The sequence below is a fragment of the Lipophrys pholis genome (genome assembly GCF_963383615.2).
Source record: "Lipophrys pholis genome assembly, chromosome: 13".
Classification (NCBI taxonomy): domain Eukaryota; kingdom Metazoa; phylum Chordata; class Actinopteri; order Blenniiformes; family Blenniidae; genus Lipophrys; species Lipophrys pholis.
This window is the reverse complement of record NC_137632.1, coordinates 6,838,230-6,857,213: the sequence shown is the minus strand read 5'-3', so window position 1 is coordinate 6,857,213 and position 18,984 is coordinate 6,838,230. Positions and strand designations below refer to the sequence as shown.

The 18,984-nt window shown below is 42.7% G+C and overlaps 1 protein-coding gene across 1 annotated transcript in view; it reads right to left on the bottom strand.

Moving 5' to 3' along the window:
- dachd (dachshund d) overlaps positions 1 to 18,984 on the bottom strand; it is a 95,191-nt gene that overhangs the window by 46,739 nt on the left and 29,468 nt on the right. The window contains exon 2 of the mRNA XM_080477818.1: positions 330 to 445. Within this exon, the coding sequence (XP_080333944.1) occupies positions 330 to 445 (116 nt within the window). The remainder of the gene's footprint in view (positions 1 to 329; positions 446 to 18,984) is intronic.

Here is an 18,984-nt window from a genome sequence, read left to right as displayed (position 1 = left end):
AGTGAGCGGCTGGTGTCTGGTGGTTGGGTGCATGTGTCACTTTGGACCGGTTGCCATTTCGAGGACGAGCTGCAGGGAGGCCACTCATAGCATGTGTGCGCCTGTGCGTGCGTGTGTGTGTGTGTGTGTGTGTGTGTGTGTGTGTGTGTGTGTGTGTGTGTGTGTGTGTGTGTGTGTGTGTGTGTGTGTGTGTGTGTGTGTGTGTGTGTGTATGTGCGTCCATGCGTGTGTGTGTCTGAAGGAAAGTAAGAGATAGAAGAGACCCAGACAGGGTGAATCACAGCCTTAGCAACCGCACCAGAGCAATGCAGACGGAGACCAGACCGTACCTGTGGGCGGCATCATACCGGGGGACATGAGGCCGGGGACTGAGTGGGGCATGATGTGGGGGTTCTCCGGCGATGTCACACTCTGGGTTCTCTTCGGAGGCCGACCGGGTCTGGAGCTGAAACACAGTGCAGAGAGAGAGAGAGAGATGGGTGAGAGATCAGGATGAGATTGGCAGTGGGGGGGGGGGGGGTTGTGTGGGAAGTGGTGGCGGCGGGGGAGTGTTAACATTTGGAGCACTCCAGTATGCAATTCCATTCCAAAGAGCTAACATGTACTGTAAATAAATTTCTTTTCAAGGACAGTTGCTTTCTGCAGCTCAACATAATAGACTTCCATAACTAATTAGATTACACGGTGAATTCATTTCCTTTATTGAAGATCAACCACTTTTTGATGCATAATTCATAACCCGTACCTCGTTACCTGTTCCTCCGTATTAATATCCCCACACTATTTGAATTGCCTCGTTTGCATATGCTAAAATCCAGTGCGCGGCCCTCGGCCTGGAAATTACATGTTAACTTGTTATAATTATTGCAGTCAGGCCACTATTGATTTATGAGACTTTTAAAAACCAAATATGTGTAGTTCTGGTAATGAATGATATTTTAAGGTTCTTCAGGAAATTAAAAGGCAATGGCTGCCTTAGGAAATGTTCTGCTTGCTTGATTTAATGCGTGCCTTAGCTGGAAGGTGGTGTGACAAAGTGATTCAGACCTGTTGGACGGTTCTGATGGGGGAGTTTTATTACACCAAACGAGGGGCACAGATCCAGCCGTGATAAATGACTGTGCCACCTTAGTGTGGAGGAGAAAAGGCCTTCAAAGCAGATACACCCCTGACTTTCCACACATCTTACTCATTCACTTATTAATACAGCTTCGAGTTTCAATCAATACACACTTTGCTGGCTTATAGTTACAAAGAAAAGCCTACGGGGTGAGAAAAAAACACACACACATACACACACACACACACACACACACACACACACACACACACAATGAGCATGTAATAGGGCAAGATGCTGTTGAGGTATATTCTTCATGAACCAGGAGCTGGATGTCTCACCTGAAGATGAATTATGGTGACTTGACACAGGTGACATATTGGCTTCATACATTATTTCACATACAATAGTCCATTTCAAGCTTTACCAGGATACTAAGTTCTCTTTTTTACATGCACTGGGTCAAATCTATCTTTAAAAAAACCGAAGGGGGAGACAGCTCCAACCCCACAAGGAAAAGTGGACAAACAGGAGCGCCGTTTTTCTCATTTTAAACATAAACCTATATCATCTAATAGCAATGAATCGTTATATGTATAGGCAAGGCAAGGTTGATTTATTCAAAGAGCTGCATTCAAACACGAGGGAATTCACAGCGTTTTACAAAGAAATAATAAATACATTAAAGCAAGTAATTAAGAATCTTAAGTGATTAATCAGTATGTTTAACTGATTAACAGGAAGAAAGTGTCAACAATCAAATGGTGTCAGGATACGTGTATCTACTGTATACCTGACACTATTATTATTATATATACGTATACACAGTATATACACCTAGTGTAAATTAATGATGAGATTTTTAGATTTATTCTGGACTTTATTAACCAGTACAGTTTATGAGGCCGTTTGTGTTCCAGTACTTTTCGCTACTTTTCCCAACGTCAGTATCTACTGAGCGCTGCAGCGTTTTAGTTCAGATTCCACGCCGCCTTAGTGGTGGAATTTATTCAGCCATGTCTTGCGAGGTTTATTTACCTCAGTCGTGCTAATAGAGTGCACTCACTCTGTCTGTCTGAATGTGCTGACTCCCTCATACGCCGACTCCGGAGGTTTTTAGGACTAAAAGCAAACCTTCACCCAACTGTGTCCCCTTGGAAATACACATGTGATGGGGAGAGGTATGAAGTGGCAGAGAGAAACAGAGCGAGGGTCAGAGAGAGAATCGACTGCCCGCTCAACCTAGGGACGTCTGGAAACGTAATTCCTATTTCTATAGAAGCGTCTCTTTGATCTTATGAGAGGGAGAGATCGCAGACAGTTTTGCTGTCATCACTTTCACTTGTACTCTGGCTGAATTATTTATGAAAGACCTCAATAGAGGGTATGTGATGGGTAAAAGGCCCTTTTTTTTTTTTTTTTTTTTTTTTTTCTCACTAACAATACTAAAAGCAAAAAAGGCCCTCAAATGGACAAAGAATGTCACACCAACCTTAGATCATGTCAAAGGGATGTGAACCAAGGTACAAAGGCCCAGTTAAGTAAAGGTAATGTTTGGATAGACTGTAACAGAATCTGTCCGTATGTTTGAAGGGATAGCATTTCAGCTCCTCACTGCACACAAATAACAGTAGCCAGCCATGAAAGCAATACGCCGGCTGAAATGGCGCTTTGAACCGAGGATCCTCCGAGCAACAGGAAAGCCTCTCAGAAATTATTGTTACCGTCTCGTTTACTTACGGCTGAGTAGGTGTCTGAATTTTGTGCGGCACTTTGTTACTTCGGGTGTGCGGCGACAGTCTCCGTCTTTGTGTTATTATCTCCGAGCGTGGTGACTGGCGATGTGTTAAGCAGTGCAAGAAGTATTTCAGTGTGTTTTAAAACGCCCCGGCCGAGGCCTGCAAGCTCACACCCCAAACCGGTCGGTGATAGTTCAGAGCCATCCAGGCTCATAAGCTGGGTCCAGGGAGGAACTCAACCTGGCCTCAAACAAAAGAGCCAGGCTATTTATCAAGTAGCAGATGCTGATTCCCTAAATAGCCTGGCACAGAAACCGCTCCAAACTAGGCCATTATTGCACAAAAAGATAGCACAACTGGATTTATGTTTGGAATTTTGGTACTTTCCTCATAATCTGTTGTCTTTTTCCAATTTTTGCAGTCCTCTTGTTTTTCCTCTCTGTCCGCTGAAGAAAGACCGTATAAGTTTTATTTGAACTCGGGCTTGTTTGGACAATCTTATTCCTGTACTGGAGGTCAATCATGAAAGAATTTTATTTCATGCTTTATTTATATTTGTACTGCAGATATTCAGGGCACTGGTATCTCTGGCTTCAATTAAGAAAACAAAACAGGCCCCGCCAGCTTTGGGCTGGGGCCACAAATATGTTACACATCTATTCTCTCTTTTTTTTTTTGTTTTTGCTGCCATGGTGAAAAGAAAATAGTGGTGAACTTTCCCTGAACCAGACTTCCTTTAATGGCCCGGCCGTGTGTTGACCCAGCAGAGTCGGCTGGAACCCGATACTATCCAACACACTACGCTGCACAGGCAATCAGATTACACGGGGCCCAACAATACACTCCACACGAGTCCAATTTCAGCACTACAATGCAATAAAAGCACAATAATTAAATTCACATTCTCACCCCGTTTACAGGAAGCCAACATGAGGTGATAGGCATAATAAGAGGTATAATATCACATGAGACATCGGGATGGTTTTTTGATCTCATGGCAAAATTCTGACATCTCACTATCAGACGCTTTTTCTTTTTCCTTCTAACTACGGAAGCAGTGAGTGAGATCTTATTACCCAGAACGCTGTTAATGCAGTGATTATGATCTGTTATAAATCAATTGAAACCACAAACGTAATGTTGAGCCCAAGTGAGCGCGCTCGCTTAGTGGATTTGGTTTCACACAGAAAAAAGGAAGAAAAAAAAAAAGATAGAAAATCATCTGCTCCTCCAATCTTCGGATATCTTCAGGAATTCAACCTGATTGTGTCAATAGTGACTCCAGTTTGCAGAGAAACAGCATAATATTATTTCCTGGTGGTTATGATTGAGCCATTAACCTTTTATCTCGGGCTTTTGTTTGACGTTTCTAAAAGGTAAGGATGAAGATATTTATTCCATTTCCGCCCAGTCGGCCAAAACAAGCGAGTGAATCATTCGTCTGGGGCTTGTGTAAACAAAAGGCCTCTCCAGGTCTCTGCCAATCAGGCCTTATAAAATATTAACCCAATGTCATTGCCCTTTTAAAATCTCTCACCTAGAATTCCCTAATTGTTCCTTTTCTTTATCTCTCCAGTGCAGAGAGTAAATAAATTAACAAAATAGCTTTTATCGCCCTGAGTAACCTTTTAACTGAAGGATTATCTGGGGTTTATTTTTCATTTCTCTCACAGCGATAGCAGAGCATGCCCCATTGATTGGTTTGCTGGGGTGGTGACCAGCCATGAAAACAAGGTCTTATTGATAAAACAAAGCAGCTCCTTACCTTTTAAGTGCCAGGTCAGGCAGAAATTCAGAGGCCCCAGACCATCAGGGGCCTCAATATGCTGAGTTTATACTTTTTTCCTTTTTCCAATCAAAACGCTTTAACAATATGTGTTAAACTCCCCTGAGAGGTTAACTATGTTTGTTTGAAAGACAGGGATAACATGTCTTGCGGTGTATTACTGCTTATGTAAAATTCCCGTAGGTGAGATAACAGCCTTAGTTGAAAGGCGGAAAGATGAAATGCCCGGCTTTAATTTTTGACATTAGTTAATATGGTAACAAGCTTTTTCGCTGAAATACTGCCCGATGGCAATAAAATAGAAGACTGATATGCACGTGTCTCTTATGAAACTTATATTCAAACTACAGTTCAGTTGAGAGAAATGAACAAACTGTTTCCCCGCAGTGGATTTGTGATGATAAAATATATGTCTAATTAATTATCAGCTGATTAGGATGCGATTTCAGCTCTCTGGCTCCCAACTTAATCAGCTTCCTTAAGATCTGCTCTGGAAGATATAAAAGTGATGTTAGAAAACAGAGGCGCCGATAACATCGCTGGCCATGCACACTAAAAGATAAGGAAATAATAACTTGTTAATAACCTACATATTTTGAGAGCTTTCTTTCTTTCTTTTTTTTCAACCTTTCACAATATTAAAAACTGATAAAAGCCGGCTCATAATTTATAGTCACATCTTGAGTAAAACTGCGTTCAACTCGATTAAGTAAACTGGAACCGCACGCTATTGGGTGAACATGCAGAATGTGATCATGTTGCTTTAAATATATATTTATATATATGAATACTTTGTGCTTTGAGATACATTCCTCCAAATAACAGTGATCTTTCTCTTGCCCCTAATTCACACATTTACAACAACTGTGATTGAACCTTGTTTTGTTTTTTCTCTCAGCAGGAATCTCACCGAAGGAGAATCTTTGCCTGATATTTGTGCTTCTGACTTGGAAACATTGGGGCTGTCAACTGATTACAATTGTTCGTGTGGATACCGTGATGATCATGAATTTGCTATATATTGTACGCCTCCAGTGTAACCTGTACACTTTTAGGTTGTGGTGGCATTACACATTTACATTTGCATTGTGAGCTTTAGGAAAAATATGAACAATGACAACGGTTTACCAAGCAATCAGTACCACTAATTATAGATAAACTGATGAATGAAAATATGCTACGGACACGGGGGAGGAATCATGTGTAAGATCATGACAATTTGACAAAGCCAAACCACTGACAATGACAGGAATATATGTTGCCTTCAACCAAAAGGGAAAAAAAGGATGATTTATATTTCCTGCTGACCTTGGCAGTCTATTCGTTGTGATGATCATAATCTCAGAGTCACAGTGTGATACATGGGAATGTATTCACTCATCCATCTTTTTCATGCATCCATCTATCCTTACCCTCATCTTGTATCTGTATTTGCATTGAACCTATTCTTGGATTATCTCAATCAGCTTCCCCTTGCACCTGTCAAACACCGCCTCGCACAGGTAGCCACAGCACGCTTATCTGATCTAGATAGCTGGATTACTGCGAGTTTGTGAGTGCGAGGAGGGGAGGATGAAAAAAAACACACATGCACACACACACACACACACACACACACACACACACACACACACAGAGTTTTATTTATTAGGGTTAGGAACAGCTGCATCCGCCTCCAAACTGTGAACCTTTGTTACGGAACAATATATCACAGATCAAATGGTGTGAAATCAAAGGCGGCGGAGAGTTAGCATCAATCCCACTAAAACCCCTTTTAAAGTGCTGTCTGTGCTCTGATCCCTGTGTGGACTAATGTGCAGGGTTGAGATCAGTAGTAGTTGGGAGAGTGGGTGCCTTCCTGGTGCCTTTGTCTGGGCTCAGGCCTGATTAGAGCCACGCTGGGTGAGACCAGCACAGTGTCAGATAGAACGGAGGAACTTGGGAGCCAGTCACGCTTCTTCCACTGTCCTCAAGTCTGTGTCATGAAACGACAGCCGGGCTTTAGGAGGGAAAACCACTGTTACAGTAGCTACAAAGAGCTTAGTCTCTTAATCACATTCTGTTAGAGCCGTTTGAAGCCTCTCAGCTGTGAAATGGAATCTAAAAAGGATCTAAAACACGATAAATTGCTGATTATTCTCATGCATCATTAATGTTAAAATCTGATTTCATAATTGTATGTCCCATAACTACAGAGTATAAGATTGTTTAGTATCACATCAACAGCCTCTGATAATGAGTAAGCAGACTTCCTACATCACGGGAACTGATGAGGAAAGCCTAATTGGTTGACTTTTCCATGCCTAATGGATGATTCTCTTAATTAAAAAGATACTGTACCAAATGTTAGAAATCAGATAGTGCTTAAAGTAAATGCAGTTAATCAAATGTATGAGAATGAGCAGTTCCAGGAAAGCCTAAATGAGATTGGTAGATATGATTTTGCTCCAATATTTATTAATTGCAAGTGCCTTTGGTTAGCAAAACAGAACAGGTCTTATCTTCAAACTGCGAGGAAATTTCATCTAACCACTCTCACTGATCTCTCTTTTTCATGAAGTGCGATGCATATGAAACAAGTCTTCAAAACAAGGCTTTAAAAACTTACCCAGTCAGGGTGCCTTTGAGGATATTTAATTAAAATCTAATCCTGCATTCATTAAGGCTCACATAAATTAAGCTGTCATTCATAAGATTTATGGATTCTCATTTGCATATTGCATACAATTCATCAATTACTCAAGTATGAAAGGAGCGCATTTCCCTTGGAGCTGCCTGCTAGCCTGCCAACATTTGAAATGAGAGAAAGAGCACGACTGTCAGGCATTCACTGCAAACTTTTCCCCACAATGTCTGTGCGCTGATTAATCTCATTTTCTAGGCATCCCTTACAAGATTGTACACAGTCCAGCTGCACTTTTCAATTATTTCTCCTGTCCTCTCAACTAACTTTGAAAGCAGGACGGGCTAAATGTGGACTGGGGGCTACTTTAGTCTTTATGTATATAACATGTCTTTTTGCCAGGGTAATCATAAATTAGAGAGCGGGGTTTTAGAGATCCTAATGGAAAGGAAATGTAGTAATTTTATTGCAAATCCCATCAGGCAAATATTCTGCATGCTATAATAGCATATTTCCTGTCACATTTAGAGAGGAATACATCCAGCAGGCATTCTGACAGAGGGAGAGAGCGCAAGAAAAAAAAAGATGGAGGGGGAGGGTGGACAGATGAGAGAGGGAGAGAGGGACGGAGAGAAAACAAAAGAGAGGGGGAGAATCTTAGTGCTAAACACATAAAAACTCCCCTTTTGGACATGAGGCTATGGGAAACACAGTATGGAGTAAGTGCTTAAAGCAAGCGGAGCGTGAACGCATCTAAGATAAAAGGTCAGGCAAAAACAAACAGACCACTCGCGAGGACGAAAGGAATTAATTGACTCATTAATATGCATGGCTAATAAAGCTCAAAATCCTAAAACAAAAATCATTGTCAACCATTCCCTTTTAATGGCTCTTATTTTCAGCTTGAGAAGAGCTAGTCTACAGGGTGTATCAATCTTAGGAGGGGTGGAGTTCCTCCACCAAACAGGCTTGGGGTAACCTCGGTGTTGTATGCTCATGTCCTCCCCAGCAGACAAAGGCAGAGTTGTTCTGGTGGAGGGATTAATTGAGAATTAATCCCAGTTTCTGGCAGTGGAACAGACCGGCAGTTAGAAGTGAAAGTCATCCTGAAGGGTAGTTAATTGGTTCCCCATAGCAAAAGCTTTGGAGAACAGAAATCAAGCTGCATTTTCATTAATCCTCCCCATTGTTTTGTGAAATTGTTGTGGAGAGTGACTTCAGATAGAGTCAATAGTTAAGGCTTTTAATTTGCTTTTAATTCTGCCAGTGGGGTGACAATTAACAAACCCCAAAGAACAATAGCTGTGAAAATTATGCGTTCGATTGACTCTAAATGACTCTGGAATCAAAAACCGATAAGCAATTAATATACTGTACTCAACAAATGGTAAGTACCCCCAACATGCCCGATGCGCTCTATCTCACTTTGTCTCTCCTATCATCTATCTCGCTCTCAAATATATATATATTTTTTTTTATATATATATATATATATATAGAGAGAGAGAGAGAGAGAGACTATACACTCCCTCACCAAAGCTTTTGAACTTTGGGAATAGCACCACTAGATTGTCAGAAGTGATTAATTTCAGGTCAAAACGGACACAACAGACAGAAAGGGTGATGTAATCATAACATGAGGAGACACAGTGACTAACAGCAGACATGGAGGAAGAAGAAGAAGAAGAAGAAGAGATTGGAGGGGGGGGGAAAGAGGGGGAGTGCAAGGGAAAACGAGGGAGGGGAAAAGACACAGCGGCGGCTCACAAACACACTCGGAGTTCAAGCTAAACAGGAAGACCGTGGTGATTAGCATTAATTGCACTGAGGATTGGAATCCTGTGTGAAACATTAAACAAAAATTATCTACTGTTTATTCATTTTTTTCCTGGTTTTCTTTTTTTTTTCAATAATTAATGAAAAGTAAATACGTGGAGGAGTCCAAAAATGATCTGGGGAGGAAAAGAAGTGTTTACATAATCAGTAAAAATGTTCCTGTCTTCTCTCTCTCTCTCTCTCTCTCTCTCTCTCTCTCTCTCTCTCTCTCTCTCTCTCTCGCTCTCTCTCTCCCTCTGTATACATGGAAAGGTTAGGACTGGGGCCTGTTTCTCACTGTTTCCCCATCAGAAGTAACAGTGTCTGTTCCCCTGAGTGTCGACTGCTGTGAGAGTGTTTGCATATTTAGATACAAGCAGCCCTGTTTATGCAGCCCCACTCTCGGCTGCTCAAGTTCACTCCAACGCAAGCCCTGATCAATTTGGCCAGCTGTGCTTTAAATGCTGTTTACAACAATAACATCGCGGCTAACCGAGCAGAGCCTAGCGTGCAAACACACACTTCCCGAAGACGGTGAGAGAGGGAGAGAGAGAGGGAGAGAGAGAGGGAGAGAGAGAGAGAGAGAGAGAGAGAGAAAGAGAGATAGAGAGAGAGAGAGAGAGAGAGAGAGAGAGGCACAACTTCAGAGGGAGCCCCCAGCCTGTGCATTCCCAGACGAGCATTTGTACTGAGTTAAAGACAAATCAAAGACCGGCTCGTCTGCAAGACACGGAAGAATTGGATTCCGTCTGTGTACAGCTCTGTGATCCTTCCGGAAGAATCTCTGACTGCAAGCGAAGAGGAGAAATAACAAATCCCACCCCGAAGTGGGCCAAACTGAAGGTGGCACCTTCCAGTTACAGGCTTCATTCCAGATGAGTGATTGGCGTCGAGTGCTAAATAAAACGTCAGACTCGCTAAAATCCCCGCGCACATGACAATTGTTTTCGACAAGCCGACCTCGCATTTCACAAATAACTCTGTTTGGGTGAGATTACCACATTCCTCCAGACTTCAGATTTCTCCTTCTAAAAGCTAAAACTCCATTTAAGCCTGGCAGGAGAGCAAATAGGCCTACTCAGCAGATAGCTGTGAAGCTGCTGGTGTGCTCTCGCTTGATGATATAATTCTTAATGTACAGCTTGACTAGACATAAATCTTACCCAAGCATCATCTCACCTGAATTCTTTTCTCTCTCTTTCTCCCCCTCTCTCTCTCATGATGAATTGTTTGCTACATCTCGGAGACTAAAACCCTTCAACCTCTTCAAACCCGGGTTTCTAATAACGCGTAGGTGCTGGGGAGAGGTGACAGCATGATGAATATCACAACAGACAGCTCCAATATGGGACAATTTTACCAGATCGATATCTCACTGCAATATCAGAGAAAAGGAGCTGATATTAGTCTACACAGTGTATTACAGATGGGGTACATTTCTTCTCTCTGCACTCCCAGTGAACCTAGGCTATATTTCATCCATGTCGGCAATGGTTTACACACTCACAAACGCTCTGGAAACTAATCATAGCATGGTAGCCACGCCAGATGCATCTGCTTAAAATTATCCATATGTGTGACGCGCCCATAACCCCTTGTTTAACACGGCGATGGACTTGCAAATAAACTGTGAATCACATTAGAGGATGTTACAGACCATTATTCCTAGTGCGAACAAATGTTTTGTCACATTCTAATAGAGAGATCACAGGCATCATGTGGGAGATGCGGCTCTTTAGAGGGAAGCCAAGGCAAAAAGAGAGTCTCACATTGAGACAAAAAGCATGAAACTACAGAACTACAAAAGCAGGCTGCAAACTGTGAAATCTTCTGTGCATGAAAAGCAGCAGAAGTCGCTGGCTTCAAAAAAAATCAGGTACTAAAAACATGGAAATGACCAAATATTCTGAAATCTGAAAGCGATTTCATCTTTTTTATGTCCAGGAAATATCAAACGGAACGAGTAATAGTCAAAATAAACAATGTCCTTTGAGCCAATGCGTCGACATTCGTGTGCACGGCTGTGATTAGAGGTCTGAATTTAATTTGCAGTAGGAATAAACTGTGGTTCAGGGGATTCATCGGAGTACAAACATTTGTTGAGCCCCGGATGAATAAATCAATCACGGATGCTCTCTGACAAATTAACTGACACTATTCTCTTTGTCAAGCTCCGTGCTAAACACCATGGTCAAGTAACGTGTGCCTGAAGAAATAGAATGAGACACCTTTTACTTCCAAGGGAGACGGATGCATATAGGGAGAGAGAGAGAAGAGAGAAGAGAGAGAGAGAGAGAGAGAGAGAGAGAGAGAGAGAGAGAGAGAGAGAGAGAGAGAGAGAGAGAGAGAGAGAGACAGAGGAATGAAAAAGAGACTGAAGGAGCAAGTGCAGACGTTGCTAACGCTTAATATCTTCCCTCTCCAGGGGGCTGGGGCTGAGGGCCCCACTGCTGTCAGCTGCAATAGGACCAGTCTTTTTGTGAGTGCCCAAGGTTCGTTAAGGGCTATTAATGGAACACAGTATCCCTTGTGAAGAGAACTTGTCAGTGTTTCATTAGAGACTGATAAACATATAATGCATAAGTGTCAAACACAGTGTGTGTGCATTGTGACGTGGGGGGGTGGGTGGGGGTGGGGGGGGGGGGGGGGTTTCGGGATCACGGTGCAACAGTCCTTCCCATGATCTGCACTGACAACGTTTAGGCTTTAATAAAGAGGGAGGAGTGCAGCGTACCGGCTCGAGACCTGTTGAGCTGTTGGAAGGGTGCAATTTGAGCAATATGGAATCATATCACTGACTTTAATGGTGACCCGAGGAAAAAAAAAATAAAACGATTCGGTCGATATCTAGCCGAGATAGGAGAAGCCGGAAAATCTCTCTTGTTCTCCTCTCGCAGCTTAAGTCCAAAAGTAGAAGAAAAAGAAATACATCATATTCAATTAAAGCTCTTTTTTTCACCACTACTGAACAAATCAGCCCACAGCTGGGACTCTGGGTCTGGTTCACAAAGTCCTTTTGATCATTTTGTGGCAGTAAGAGAGTTTGGAGTCCCATGGAGAACAGGACCAAGCTGATCTTATTATGATAATTGGGATACATCAACTTCAGATAGCACTAATGGAGTGAGATTTCAGTGATCAAGAGCACATATTCAACTGTGGAAGTTCACTTTTTTAGAAGGAGGCATTATGCAATGCTCTGGTTGTGTCCCAGTGAGACTGCCAGCACAACCAAGAGTGCACTTTTAGCTTCTGGTGTCGCAGGAAACGCTACAGTCGCTGACGTTTACCACTGCAGGAGAAGCGTTACTCTTCTCAGGTTAAATCTATTTCCCCGTGAGTGAGTAATTGGTTACCATGACCATTAATCAGTTAATCTTCTCTTTTTACCCCCTCTCTTCAACGGAGAAATATCAGAGGTTCAATAATTAAAAACGTGTCAGGTGAAAGTCCAACGCGCTTCCTCATACTGTATGTTCTCACATTCCCTGCTTTGTTCATCTTATTAACCTCCTCTCCGCTCGCCGCGCCTTTAAATGAAATCTTTAGCCCCTTACATGTGAAATTAAAACTGCCCTCCCTTGAGCGCTTTTAATTATTCTTCTTCAGGAGAAACTTCCACTTCCACTTTTGTCAAGGCGGCCTTCTTTCTTCCCAGTCGCCCTTTCCTCACTCCCACTCACTGCCCAGGTCTGTCATGCTTCACTCCTCCCTGCAGCCCGTTGCTCCCCCCTTTTTTTTTTTTTCTTCTTTTTCTCTTCTTCTGCGGGTCTGTTTAATTCTCACCTTGCTCTGCCCTTGTCATCAAGCCGTTGAAGCACAAAGCCAGGAGCAAGGGAGTGTTTACTCATTTCCCCACTACATTACCTCTCCTATTAATCACTGCATGGAAACTTCTGGACACTGAAGCATCTCTGCAGTCGCTGCCCCTGCCCCAGCTGCCCCCCCCCCCCGCGCTAACAGGGCAAACTTTACATAACTGGCATTCTGCAAAATACCTTGTAATAAGACTAAGATCAATTACTTTTATGAACTTGCTTCTTCAAGTAAACTTCCACAATTCAGCACTATCTTTATAATAAGACTTTTAATGTGTTAAAGGTCAGAAATTCAGATTCCTTTTAAATGCCTCGGTGCCTTTATGAGAACTAGACATAATGAAAGCTCTTGAAAAACAAAAGTTGAAGGAAACATGAGTTGGTTGACATTGAAATTCAGTTACAATATTTGCACACAGGACGGGCAGAGGTTAGTGTCTCTAATTAATCAAATTTAATTGCATGTAAATTGTATTTTAAATGCAGATGAGGGGAAAAAACAAAAAAAAAGCAGTTTTTTCAGGGGTGAACACACCCTCTTATTACTCCTCACTTGTTCTATTTGCGAGATCAGAGAGAAGAGAAATGAGGAGTAAAAGCTGCGCACCCAGCTGCTGTCTCACATCAAGGTTTGCGTAGATAAACACATTTCTGTCTGTTAGGTGTAATGAGAAAAAAAAAAACTATAACAAAGATTCGAAATTAATAAAACTGAAAATAAAATGAAAAAAAAAATTAGCGAGAGGATTTGATTGATTCTTCCATGTCCGTGCTGCCCTGCGAACACGGTAAAAGCTGCTGCGGAGGATTCTTATGAAATTCAATTAACACACCAACAGCTTTCCTTTTCTCTCCTGCCCTAATTCCCACATTCGTGGCGAAATGACTGCATTCCCAGCGATTATGCTAACCGCTTGGAGTGCGCCATAAATTCACAGGTCTGGGAAAGGCTGTAACGAGAGCTCCTTAAATATGGGAAGGAGACGTTTGAGAAGATGGATCGCCGTGGGCTAGCGGTGGACCGGTAGTGGGCACGGGGGGTGGGGGGGGGACTTGTTTGTGAAACACATGCTACTAGCTGCTATACTGCTTCTAATGAGGACTATGGACATAAGCAACATTATCATTAATGATTGAACCCCTCCTTTTCCGGCTTTTTCTTCTCGTCTCCCCCCCTCTCCCTTTTCAGCCAGAGCCCCCTGTCCTTTCGCAATTACTGTTTTACTGGATAGCCCAGGGCAGCGGGCTGCATGTGTTTCGGCTATATATGGGCGAGAGAAAGGACCCAAAATATTTGAAATGCAAATAAATGAGTAATGTAAATAGTTTGGAGAGAGTTTACCCAGTGAACAATGGCCCCTTATGAGACACAAGTGCAACAGAGGGAGAGAGAACAGGACTGCTGGTGTGGGGATCGCGGCGGTGGGGGTTGGAGGGATGATCCAACACAATGTGGCCCTTCTCCTAAAGCAACTTGTTATCAGGCGCTACGCAGAGCCCCCCATTCAATCTGCATTTAAATACATTTCAGTTCACTCACTCATTTGCATTCATTTCTCCCATTATATTTGAAAATGGCCAAATGTCTAGGCAGCACAATGTGGGAGCCTATCACCGGCCAGGGGAAGCCCACACCTGATGCCAATTTAGCCTGCTTGGATCTATTCACTGCCATGGCCTGATCTGACAACTCCAGCTCTTCCCCATCCAGGAGACTTTTCAATTGGATCTGCTTGTGGTGACAAAATTGTTTTGCTCATTGAGGTTGTTTTTTTTGTTTTTTTCTCCTGCCCCTTCTTCTTCTTTTTCGGTCCCCCCCCCCCCCCCCCCCCTCCTCCTTTCCATCTTGCTCTCCCCTCTCTCTCCGTCACTCCCTCTGTCTGTGTGTCTGGGTGTCTGTTTGGGAGCCATGGGAAAAGGAGAGGCAAATGATTCTCAGTGGCTTCTGATTTCCACTATTTGTTCAGCATTAGGCCCACTTATCTCTGAAAGAAAAAGCAACATGTGGAGAGAAAGTGACAGGCAGAAATTCAGCCTCACTAACAGGCCTATTGTGTGCTGAAGATCTGCATTCAAACACGAGGGGCCCTCTAACTCTCTCTCTCTCTCTCTCTCTTTCTCTCCCTCTCTCTCACTCTCACTAAAAAATGCACACATACTTGTGCATAGACCTCTGTCACAGTCAATTACTGCTTCTAATCTGTCCTGCAATGGAGAGTAAATATTTCATTACTTTTGCAAATAAACAGTTGGTCTGAGCCCATGAAGTGTCATCTATCCGGTGAAAGGAGCTGTGACGTTCACATTCAATTACGCCATAAAACCGCCGAGCTCCTGAAGTAGAGGTTTTGTGCTGAGAGCACACTACTAAAATCATTAGACTTGGTAGCAACATCTTGAGATGAAAAGCGGAGTTGAGAGCTCGCCATTTAAACTACAGCACCTTTTCTTTGGCCCAAAGAACATTCTGTGAGCGTTGCCCCCTTCCTCCCCGTCCTCTTTCTCATGATGCTCTCCCCCGGCTCGCCTTTATGCCCGGTGGAAAAGTTCATCAGAGTTGCCCTCCACGCTGTTCAGCAGAGGCACACTGTGCTGTTTTCTCCGCAACGTACTAACTAAATAGTGTTGTGTGAGATTAGCAGATGAAATAATGCAAGGAGCAGGGAGGGCAGTGTGGGAGGGGGACTGGCGGGGGGTTGACAGAGAGATCCCAGAGTCTACTGCTCATTAATCACTGCAGCGTCTTTGACCTTTCATTTGCCAAGGGCGCAAAGAAGAGGAGGAGGAGGGTGGTGGCCGCCGCCACCGCTGCTGCTGCTGCTGCTGACGCTGCCCAGGAAAGAGGGGAAGGCGAGAGGAGCGAAGGAAGGGAAAAAGGAACGGAGGAGGAGGCACCAATATGAGCGCGAGACTTTGGATGTGTTGGAGTCCAGAGAAGACACCACAACACAATCCTAATGAAGAGTGAAATTAATCAGCTTCACGGACTGTTAGATGAATCAGGCATTTCCCAGCCCCTAGGAGGTATCAGCTGCTCTGCTCTGCTCGCCAGGCCTGATAAAGACCGATAGGCCCCATTCCCATTTACACATGTTATTAAAAGAATTACAAAGATGTCTGCTCGGCTCCCTGCCTTTCACACCAGTCTGGGCTTTGGGAACCGGGTGCTGGAGGTGGCAGAGGGGTGTGACATTAGTGTCAGGCATATTTTTAGCGTCTGGATGCTCAGCTCTTAGTTACCAGGTGGGATGGGGGTAAACTGAAGGCAGTCAGGCGGTGGAGGAGGTGGTGGTGAGAAAAGCTTGACACGCCACAGATATTGAATAGACTTGAGAGCGTATCTCGACTATTAGCGTGTGAAAAGAGGGAGAGCGAGAGGTTGCACAGCTGTAAAAGCTGGATTGTGACCCTGCTTTTTAGAGACTTGTGTTGAGCGATTCGTCGAGTGATACCTGTTATACATCCTTACGTCTCTATTGTCTGCTGTAAATTGGAAACTCACTCCTATAATTAGGTAATGAAGTCTCACTGTTTCACTACGACAGTGCCATAAAAAAAAAAAAAAAACTCTGGTCAAAACGATTAGGCTACAAATAAGCATGAGAGAAAATAGATGATAATGCCGGCTAATCAAGTCAAAATAATGCCACTTACTGATTTGATGCTGGAGAAATGAGCGATACAAGTGTAATATACTTTAGCATCAACTATGGTGGGCAGTTATTAATATACATTTAAGCTTATTTTTAACCCTAATTGATGTTCAAGGTTAATCTAATCAGACCAATTCTACCTCTGAAGAGCCTGCTCCAATTTAATTGGCTATTTTTATTGCCTCAGCGACATTTTAATTGAAACCAAAGGGGAATCTAACAACAACTGTGACATGTTGATGTCTTGGGGATATAGTTATAAATATGTGACAAAATATGTGCATTATTAATGTGATTTCTTAATGCATTATTGTAATGTGTCCCCAGAAACACAGATATTACTTCATGCAACAAGAAGTTAGGGGGGGGGGGGGGGGGGGGGGGGGGGCAAATCTCAGTTCATCCCGAATATGTCAACAAAATATTACAGAGACATTTCCTCTCACTCCAGGCGAACCATGAGATTTTGTGTATTAATATTGTAAAAGATAAATTTGAATTTCTATGATGAAAAGCTGGTAGTTATGCACAGTGTCATAAAGGCAAAACTATCTATTCTACCCTTGAGACAGCTGAGAAAACCGGCCTTTATTAAGTTTGTACAGTTGAAATGTTGATTCAAGTGTTAACTCAGCTGTCAGCATATTCAGAGCCTCTTGCACGCTAAAGATTATGCGATTTAAGAATAGTGTTACTACAGAGTCTGGAAAAGCGATGAGACCATAAAAAAGTGCCATTGATCCAAAAGAAGAGATTACATTGTGTCTGACACAAGGCGTGAACATTAGCATGAGACTCCTGGATCAAATTCTGCGCGGCAGCAGTAACCATTGATGATATCGATCAGAATCATGGCTACTACGATTATACCTGAGCCATCAGTTGGCACTTAAAAAAAAGGTGCTTCATCTCCTTATAGACATTTGTAGAAATGGTCCCTTTATCTGTAAGAACGGCTCTTCATTTTCCCCCCATTTGGCAGACGTGTGATTTTAGAGGTAAAAGGCTTATTAATTGCATGCCTGCTTCCTGCTGATAGATCCAGTGAGAATTGAGAGGCACACAGGATTCAGCACTGTTGGAGTGTTGTTATTTGTCCTCCAAGGGATGACAGTTGCTCTTTACCGGCACTTTAAATATCAGACCTATTTCTAGACCCGGAATGACTGAGGTTAAGATAAGGAAGGATACAAATGGGGTAAATACATATAGAGGGAAAAAAAAAAGAAGTGAAAAGGTAAAAACTTAGTGTTTCGCTGTCATCTGTGGGGGGGGCACGATAGTGTCAAATGGGGCCCTTAGTCCTGCAGTAAGAGTGGAAAACACCACCTACTCAAGCCTGACATCTGTATAAAAACAAAAATAATCTGCTGTCAGCAGAATGTTCAATGACTCCTATCACCCGGCTGCTGATAAAGACTCGGGCCGCTGTAAGGATTGGGCTGTAATGCGAGGGGCTCAGTGGATCGGAATGCATGCTAATTGCCATCAGAAATATGTGGTGAGCCTTACAATTTCTGGCATTGCGCCGCACCTTGGCGAAGGATACGCCAGAAGGGCTCTACAAAAACAAAGATTAATGAACGGCGTTGAATCGCTGTAATGCCATGTCAACAGTACCATACATTTCATTACAGAGGTCACCGGCGCTTCAGTGTTAATGCCATGTGAAGAAATTCACACAGCACAAGTCGAACTCCTTCCAGCAAGCTGAAAACAGGAGATAAATATTTTACTTGTTGGATTATACCACGCCATTGATGTGATTACAAAGGCCACTTTGCAGTGGCCAAATGTAGATTTACTCAGCCAGCCAAAAGATATAAAAAAAAAAAGAGAACAGGGGTGTATTGAAAATGGAAAGGTTCACAGCACTATTACAGTGACAGCAGGAAAATATATTCAACGTGTCAGTATAATCCAGTGTGTCAGTAAAACCTGATGCTCTAAACAGGAGCAAACCTCCCCTTTTAAATAATTGATATTTTCTGATTAAATGTGGCAGTTTGGAGATAATGAATTCTTTATAGTGTGCCTTGAGCAACTCAACAGCTTTGCCCCGCATGACAGCTTTATGGGGCGTCTTTTTGCCCAAATTTTGAAAGTTTAACCTATGTAGATCAATGTGCTTCCTTAAAAGAGTTTAATAAATTAAAGTGCAGGGGGCTTTTTTTTTCCTCAGCGAGCAGAAAAAGCTGATGAGACAGGTTTAGTTTAATCTCAGGCAATAGAAGTCATTAACCATTCTCCCAGGAATTAAAATATAGCTTGCCCTTTTCTTCTCTCACTTATCATTAGCATCACTTTAATCTCCCCGCGTTTCACACTGCTATTTTAATCATTACTTACTGCCTTTTGACAACTGAAGAACATGGCTTCTCCCCGCTCAGGCAATATCCTGATTTTAGCTGACAAAATGTAGGACATCATTTAAAAATATCTAAATTTCCTCTTCCTTTTTTATTCTTCCAACTTCCACTCTTCAGACCC